We start from the raw sequence: 8,550 nt of genomic DNA, 5'->3' as shown, positions 1-8,550 counted from the left end.
ATGGCCACGACAATGACTCGGGACGTGGGAGCTACTTAACGCTACGACTTATTTACCATAAAAATGAATGTCCGCTTAAAAATAACTTTATTTGCAAGCCAATGTATGGGTTTGGTACTTGGAAGGGGCAAGGAAGACATGTTACTATCGATGACCTTCCCTTGTTTTCCTTCTTGATAAACAACCAGTTTTATTGTGAAAGTGCAGCCGGAAGTGCTTTTATTTAGTCAGCGATCCAGCACTGTCATGGCGGCGGCAGCAACTCCAGCGGTTTCCGATCAAGCGCCTAAAATGCAGGCACCAGGGCATGTTCCGTTTGACCCGTCTCAGGCCCCGGTTATCGAAGGCTTTACCCCAATAACGCTGGCCAAAAATGAGAGCTTTAAGGAAAAGTTCATGAGGAAAACCAAGGAAAATCCTTTCGTTCCGATAGGTGAGTTATACAAACAAGACACTGCAGACGGAAGTTACACAAGTGTACTACGCTATGTCCTCTATTATCGCTTGGTGAAATTATTTCCCATTACATACATTAATATGACAGTGCAACTTTGCTGTGTAAAGTGCGGTAGTTGAAACAAGGAAACCCCAGTAAGTCACAAAACTTAGAAAACTATAACTTAACATTTCAGTGCAACGTTTTGGTACTGATACTGTTAGCAGGGCCACTCTTTACTCCCATAAAACAACTTTTGTGCTAAGACACGGTAATGGTTGGATGATTTGTAAGGAATACTAATCAGAGATAAAAAGACATGACTGTACCTTGAACCTTACATGTATTTGAAGTGATATATTTATTCGAAAATGATGATTGCTTTTTATTCTTCCTGAAGCTAAGTTGCACTATTAAGACACTATTTTAATGTTTTGCTAAGCCATTTTTATATGTAGTTTTTTTTTTGCCTTTCCTATTTTGTTTTCCCAAACATACAAAATTTTTATTTTTCCCTTGAACTAAGTCTTGAGGAGGTACAAACATATCTCTAGCTGCACAATATGTCATAATAGCAGTATTTCTGTGTGGTATATCTGTTGGCTGCTGTATTCCCAGTGTTATGAACTTGCATTTTCCATGCTAACGTAATGTTTAGCTAGTTGGCTAGATGCTCACACTGAACACAAATGACATTGCTTAAAAATACTGAAGGTCACAGAGTCATGAAAGCACAGATGAGAACAAGAAAGCAGGAAATGGATATTTATCATAACTGATTGGAGGATTGATCAGTATTATTGCCTATGGAAGATTTTCTAATATTGTGAAGGTGTAATCTTTGTGCATTTCTTTGGAATTCTATTTGATGGACCAACATAGTGGTGGAAAGACCTGCAGTGAAACATGATTCTGGCATTGTGAATACAGATATTTTATATTTATATATTTAATTTCTCCTGTCCTTTATGTTCTTCAGGTTGTGCGGCAACAGCCGGAGCGCTGATATATGGTCTTCGTGCCTTCCACCAAGGAAAAACCAGACAGTCCCAGCTGCTGATGAGGGGTCGTATTTTCGCTCAAGGCTTCACCGTAGTCGCCATCATTGTTGGCATCTTTGCCACATCGTTGAAACCCAAGCAGTGAAAACGAACGAATCTCGCGCTTCCTGAAAGTATCCATTCACTCTGGACTCAGACCAGATCCATTGTTGAATTGGCCTCTGAATAACTGAATGATGTGTAATATAGCCAATGTTGTTCAGTTACACAGCCTATTTATAGTTTGTTGGTTTTTTTTTTTTTTTAAAGAAAACATTGAACTGCCCATTTGTTAAGAATTGGCTGTGCGGAACAGCAAAGTGGTGTCGGCTCAAGTAAGCAAATTGGAAATTGGTTTAATGGCGCTAAGACTTTTCAACTTTGCATTAAATGTTTCTTCTGTTGATAAAATTAGCCATATTTGTGTTGTTTTTGATTATGCTGCGTGGAAAAAGCGTCTTTCTGGGAGGATTTTTAAAATGATGCCGTCAAAGTCTTCTCTGGACTTTTACCGGAAACCACATCTGGAGTTATAAGTGCTGTGAGAAAATATTCGCCCTTTTGCAAAATCAAACAAGTAGCTTGTTACCAAGCCTGACTGATTGCTGACAAAGGATTTCAGCCATTTGATTTGGGTATGTTAGAGGAAAGCAGCTCTACAAATGGATGTTGGCAACCCTGATGTAAATGTTTGAATTTTACTTAAAACATTCAGATATTGGGGCGGGGCGGGGCGGGGGGGGGGGGGGGGTCAGGGGGAGGAAGCAAAAACAGGGAATTGCTAAGGCAAGGAGGCAAGTACTTTTTCACAGCACATTGAGAATGCAAAGGCACTTTAACATTCAGAAATGGATCTGAAACCTTTCTGTACGGTTGGAGATTTTACCTTCATCTTTATGCCTTACGCTCTAAATAAATCCACAAACACCCCAAAAGAAAGGTGTGACAATATGCAAGGGATTCTGGGCTACACACGACTTTATTCAAGTGATCATCTCCAAGGTTTATGAAATGGCAACAAGCTCAGCAGGGGAATATTTGAAGTTAAATTAAGTGATCTGCAGATTCCACCCGTTGTTAATTTTCCGCGTCCCTTTAAACATTCGCCGTTTTGTTCATTTCCAAATAGGCAACATGTGAACAATGTGCAGACGTCACTGTTGAAATGAATACCTGTATTTAAAGTTTTGTGTGCTGGTGTAACACAAAGATGGAGAGAAAGATAAGTGAAACAAAAAAAGTGCAAATTTTAATTTCTAAATTCAGACTGTAGCAGATGTCTTTGGTTGTGAGTCTAACCTTTTTTTTTTTTTTTTTTTTGCAATAAAAAAAAAAAATTGCCTCATTAGTGAGAAAACTATCTGGCTTAATACTCTAAGCGAGATCAGAAAGGCCACAAGCGTATGTCTGTGAAATAAAACAAAACATGTTTGCTACCTAGAACCAAAGTAATTAGTGATTTCATGCCAAATAAAATGTGAACATTTGTGACTCATGGTTATAAATTGATGAGAGGCATAAATGGATACAATCTAGTTTGCATTTAGTAAGTGTCTGACCAAAATGTTAATTTAAAGAATGAATAAAAACTAGGCATTCAAAAATATTGGTAGAAACAAAGTTGACCTAAAAATTATAAGTTAAAGGGGGGGGGGGTGACCATTTACTTACAGTAACAGTATTTTCTTCAGTATAGTGACATTAAAGCAGAGACAATAGAAAGGTGTAACAGAGCAGTCCGTCTTCTCACAGCAGCCTCAGGTTAAGTATATCAATATATAGGCATCAAGAAAGGCAGGAAGTTTTAAAAGGTTTTTAACATGTCAGGGAATTCTTTTGGAAAAGGAACTAAAATCATTCGGATACAACATGTCGCTAAAACCGAAAAGGCGATGTTGCCGAGTACATTCTCCGAAGCGCTCCGGCTAGCGGACTAAAGGTGTCTGTTTTAGAGAGATGAGAACGGAGCGCATTCGGGAGACATCCTTCGCCTGCTTGCTGGTTTTGGGATTGAAGTCGCACAGGCGCGCCACTCGTTCCCACTCGGATCCCGGGCTGTCGCCGTCGGTCTCCGCCAGGAAGGCCTCCTCGGACGCTCTGCGGGACGCAGCCAGAGGGAGACAAAATGAGATGGTGTGTGGGGGGGAAGAGGGTGAAAACCGGCTCACCTACTGAGCTTTGTCACACGATGCAAGCTACAACCACTGACGTCTCTACATACGGAGCCTTCCAGAAGTATTCGTAGCGCTTGAATTTTTCATATTTCATCACATTGCAACTACAAGTATTAAAGTACTTTACTTGGATTTTAAAGGAGAAGGATGCAAAGGTTATTGAAATGTTTTGCCAGCAAATATCTGAATAGTGTGGCATATTTGGATTAAATCTCTTTGCCCCCCCGCACCCCCGAGTCACCCAATTAGTAAAAAACATCAGTGTAACAATTTTAATATAGTGTTTTATTATAAATCTAGAATTACATGGTGGCAGCATTTTGTTAGGCAAGTTCTGATTTGTTCTTTTTTGTAGACTTCTGTTCAAAATTTTTGTTTTGACTGAGTCGTTTTTAGATGCTCTGTAGCAGGAAGAATTTCTGCTCTTACTTTTTAACTTTCGGACGGATGTTATGTGTAACCATGGCGACAGAGCATCGTCTTTAACCACTGGGACCAGCCGATTAGCACCTCGAAAGCTCAGATAATTACTAGAGAGCAGAAGAAGGACGTTTTGATCGATGGAAGAGATGACTTGAACGTCTCTGCCTGGCGCTCTAATCGTACGGACAGACAGAAATTTAAAGTCGGAGCAGCAAAAACAAGGTGGATTAGCAGTGCGTGGCAAGCACTGATGGTGTCATCTAGGGCATGTTACTGTGAAATACTTTGTTGAATACCAAACTGTAATGACAGCGACAGTGTTCAGTCAGAGGTTTCTTCAGATTAATTGCAAGACTGACTGCTACCCACGGTTCTTCCTGCCTGCAGCATCGCCATGCACGACAACTCTTTTGAAGATGAGATGCAACATTTAATTTCCCTTTGGGACAGACAAACACCCCCATGAGGACCAACACACACAGCAGTCGAGTCACAGATGAAGTTGTTTAAAATTGGCTAGAGATAATGATAACCTCCCAAGCTTTTGGACAAACAAACGGCGCTGTTAAACTCACAAAAACTTGGCTGTCCAAGAAGAGCTTTAATCATGGAAACAAACAATAAGTCCAATCTGCTCTGGAGGAGCAGCAGAGATTCACAATCTGTTGACAGGCAACTAAGTTGTTTCTTCCTGGATTTGGTTAATTTCCTCGTCTTACTTCACATATCAAATTTTAAGTATTTTTAAAATATGTTCTTTTATTTTTATTTGTCTCGTAACTGTTTTTCCTTTAATATTCTTTTTTATGATTGTACACTCCTCTGTTCAGCTGTTTTAAATGTGCTTTAGATGTAACGTTTTGATTTTACTCCAAAAAGCAGCTGTAACAAAAGCAAAATATAGTTCTGACTGAATACGAAGGCAAGCCACACTTAACCCCCGCCCCCAAAACAACAACAAAAAAAGTTTAAGGTTGCAATGTGACAAAATGTGAAGTGTAAAGAGTGTGAATACTTTTTGCTACTCACTTAACGTGCATCGTACACTTTACTTTTCCCTTTTTGTTTTGAGATGCACTGCAAAGATCTGAACGTAAAAATAATAAAAACATCTACAGAAATCTGACTACAAGCTAAAGGTTGCGGGGAGGCATGCATCAGGTAAAAGGGCGGCAGAGCGTACAACATTAAAAAGCACAAGAACTCTAAACGTACACAAAGCCTATAACATCAGAGTTGGGCTGTTTGTAGAAAGCCTTGTCAGCAATCCTAGTGCACAGGCAAGGCCCAGAAAGCAGGAAAAAGAAGGAGAGAGGAGAACAGTTTTAGTATAAAAAAAAAACAACAACAAGCAGAGCAATGTTAGGCTGCGATTTATAAGCGCTGAGAGAAAGTTCTGATGAGTGGGGGGGGAAAGGATGGAGGAGAGTTTAAAAAGGTCCAAAACAAATCTGCCTGGAGACAACAAGCTGAGAAGATTCAACCGCCCTTTGGGTGGTATTTTGGATGAAAAATGGGCTCTCTGCTCCTTGGGATCTGAAAGAAAAATTTACTTCCTGGAATTTTGTTTTGGTTCCAGGCAGTTTTTTTTTTTTTTTTTTAAACTTAACGGGACAGTTCCGGATTAATTTCTCATCAGAGGATTATTTCTCAGGGCTCTGGGGAAAAAAACCAAAAAAAAAAACCACTACAGCTAACAGATGTAGAGTGATACCGTGCCAGACTTGGACAGAGTCTGTTGGAAAGTGGTGAGAAAAGATCTAGTTAGCCTGAACGAGAAAAGGAAAGGCTACAACACATGTGAAAACATAGAAACCAAGAGTTTTGTTTTGGCAGTAGCAAAACAGTTCTTAAAAAAAAAAGAAAAGTAAAATAAGGCCATTAATAAAATATTTAAACGTTCTACTGATTTGACATATTCAACATTTTCTTCTAATAATCTCCCCTCAAAAATGGACTATTAAATCTGAATCAACCATATTTACTGTAGAGATCGGCGAACACTTGTCTACAAGAACATCTCTGTATGCAAACGGGTTAAGTGTTGCTCTTTCTCACCTGTTGTTGGCCTTATTCTTCTCCATCTGCTCGTTTTGGTGGACATGCCAGTCCTCCAGCTCCTTCTTGGCCTTCTCTCTCCACTCTGCCTCTGCTGCCTTGGAAGCCGAGTCTTATTACAGGGTGAAACAACCCCCCACCAAAAAAAGAAGAAAAGCGTCATGTTTTATGCACGAGTTCAAAAAAATGTCATAATACTGAGAACCAAAAGTAATCATCTTTTGCTACCTAATGCTTCGAGGCGAGCCTTCTGCTCCTCCTTCCACTTGCGCAAACTTTCTGGTTCCTGCCTCTGAATGTCCACCTGGGCGATGGCTGCATAGCTGTCTGTTGGGCCATTAGACTCCTTTCGATCAAATAACAAACAATCATAAATCCATTACCGCTTCCAATGTTGCTATTTAGATAGGGTTCAGGTAAATCACACGCTCACAAACAGGAAGAACCTCACCTGGAACAGGTCTCCGTTCACCGTCGCAGGCTCCTCTTCAAAGTCGTCAAGCATAACGATTAGAGACACACACACACATTTAAAGTTAAACACAGTTTCTAGGAGTTTTTCCCAGTAATCCCGTCGTCTCCTCTGCTGTAACTTCACCGACTGAATGTTCTTAACCGTCACCGGCTCTTGGTCTTGAAACTGTTAAGATCTTAGAAATGCTGCCACACCTGTTTGGGCGCTGCTGTCGTCTCTGTTGCTTTGCTGGCAAACGAGACAGGATTTTCAGGTATATATACATTAAAAAAAAAAAAAAAAAGAAGAAAAAAAAAAGAATCGAGATCTGTGACGTGTCTAATTCTGAGACTTATGTTTTCATGCCTGGGAAAAAAAAGAGAAGGAGATTGTCTTGTGATTGAACCCATTCATGCATAATGGTTTTATCTGATTTCTTTGAAGTCTAAACAAAGTGAAAAGAGAACTTGTTTTTATGCATTTACAGACTGAAATGCAAACGTGGGAGTACTCAGTGCTGCTGCATTAAATTATGAAATTTGAATTGTTTTTTTAACATCACGTTCACATTGCTGACATTTAAATACACAAACATAATGGAAGTTTAAAAGGTTTTATTTTAAATTGAAGTTGAAAACAAGACGTCAGAAACGACGATTTTATTTACAAGATCTCAGCCAATAATCCAAAAAAGGCTTTTTCAGACATGTAAAAATGGCTTTTAAATGCAGGACCATTTTTAAAGGAACTCTCTTAGCTACTTATTTAACTTTCACTTCAGCTTATATCCAACAACAAAATAAAACATTATAATGATCACTCCTAACATTTGTGCGTCGATCATTTTTAGATTTTACTTTCAATTGAGTTTAGATAACGTGGCATTTTTTTGTCATGTTATCACAGGTTACAAAACTGCGTGTTATATTTATGTATTAATTACAATTTTTTACCAATTGATAATTTTATGATTGTATGTTTCGCCGTGTTTGTGGGTCGCCCTAAAACCCTCAGAATAAAGCTTATTCAAATATAAACCGCGCGGAGCAGGTGAGCTAAACAAACATACTCCTGGCTATGTACTATGCTAAAAAGCTAACGCTTTGTCAGTTGTTTTATCAATAGTTGTATCTTCTTCGTAATCTAAAATCATTTACACCTCCTTACTACATTAGCCAGTTGTGTTACTACGCACCTATGTAGGTGTGGCATTTTATCTTAAACTTACATCATTTCGTAACAGCTGCCATAAAGCAGATTAGCCAGTTTGCTCTTTAGCCTGCTAGCATCAAGCGGACGTTAGTTCAACTCCAGACTTACCATAGTTTGCAGTCTGAGAAGGCTGCATGTCGTCCGCTCCTTCCAGCGCCCCGAACCCTTCTCCGTCATTCTCGATCCCCGCAATCTCACTTTCCTGTTGGGCCAGGAAAGCCGCCGCAGGATCCTCCTCGGCCAGATGCGCCCCGTTGTCGGCCATAGTACACAAAAAAGTGCAAGTTTAACTGAGGCTAGTTGGTTTAGCTAGCTGACGCTGAAGCCACACACACAAAAAAAAAATAAATGAACAGTTCTGTTGTATTAAAAATATATATATAACTCGTTGCCCTAGCTTCCGTTTCAAAAACGCTACAGGAGCTAATGGAGACAGCAACTAAGCTATCTACAACCAACAATAAAGGCTTCAATGTAAGGCCCTCACTGGTGATTCATGATTTCTCCACTTGTTCGTCCACTGTGATGATGGAAGAAGGGCAGCACCCCGAGGGTACCACTGCTGTTTTGTTAGCCTTTGTCTGCATCTGCTGGCTGAACTAGGAACTGCAGGACGAGGGTTCGATATCAGATAAAAAAAAAAAAAATATTAAACTTAACTTGTCGTGTTTGGTATTTCTTTACACTTACACACACACCAAGGGACGGTACTAACTTCAACAATAGGAGAAAATATGGAAACACTGTGCCACC

General features: G+C 39.7%; 2 protein-coding genes across 2 annotated transcripts; one reads left to right on the top strand and one right to left on the bottom strand.

Moving 5' to 3' along the window:
- Positions 1 to 222: 222 nt before the first annotated feature.
- Positions 223 to 1,887, top strand: higd2a (HIG1 hypoxia inducible domain family, member 2A). Its single transcript, XM_014978091.2, has 2 exons — positions 223 to 433; positions 1,416 to 1,887. The coding sequence occupies exons 1-2, from the start codon at positions 247 to 249 to the stop codon at positions 1,580 to 1,582; spliced, it is 354 nt and encodes a 117-aa protein (XP_014833577.2). The 5' UTR covers positions 223 to 246; the 3' UTR covers positions 1,583 to 1,887.
- A 549-nt stretch (positions 1,888 to 2,436) lies between these two features.
- cltb (clathrin, light chain B) lies at positions 2,437 to 8,332 on the bottom strand. Its single transcript, XM_088009696.1, has 5 exons — positions 7,906 to 8,332; positions 6,583 to 6,617; positions 6,360 to 6,477; positions 6,132 to 6,243; positions 2,437 to 3,573 (listed from the first exon to the last, which is right to left on the bottom strand). The coding sequence occupies exons 1-5, from the start codon at positions 8,060 to 8,062 to the stop codon at positions 3,402 to 3,404; spliced, it is 594 nt and encodes a 197-aa protein (XP_087865822.1). The 5' UTR covers positions 8,063 to 8,332; the 3' UTR covers positions 2,437 to 3,401.
- Between the last annotated feature and the right edge of the window lie 218 nt (positions 8,333 to 8,550).

Source organism: Poecilia mexicana, unplaced genomic scaffold (assembly GCF_051168715.1).
Source record: "Poecilia mexicana isolate PSO_F unplaced genomic scaffold, ASM5116871v1 scaffold_10, whole genome shotgun sequence".
Lineage (NCBI taxonomy): Eukaryota > Metazoa > Chordata > Actinopteri > Cyprinodontiformes > Poeciliidae > Poecilia > Poecilia mexicana.
This window is presented reverse-complemented; position numbering and strand designations above follow the sequence as displayed.

Excerpts from the sequence above, each read along its gene's own strand:
- higd2a (XM_014978091.2), top strand. The coding sequence starts at position 247 with ATGGCGGCGGCAGCAACTCCAGCGGTTTCCGATCAAGCGCCTAAAATG. Across the intron at positions 434-1,415 it reads AAATCCTTTCGTTCCGATAG|GTTGTGCGGCAACAGCCGGA; the intron begins GTGAGTTATACA and ends TATGTTCTTCAG.
- cltb (XM_088009696.1), bottom strand. The coding sequence starts at position 8,062 with ATGGCCGACAACGGGGCGCATCTGGCCGAGGAGGATCCTGCGGCGGCT. Across the intron at positions 6,618-7,905 it reads TTCTCAGACTGCAAACTATG|AGGAGCCTGCGACGGTGAAC; the intron begins GTAAGTCTGGAG and ends ACGACTTTGAAG. Across the intron at positions 3,574-6,131 it reads AAGAATAAGGCCAACAACAG|AGCGTCCGAGGAGGCCTTCC; the intron begins GTGAGAAAGAGC and ends TGCGTCCCGCAG.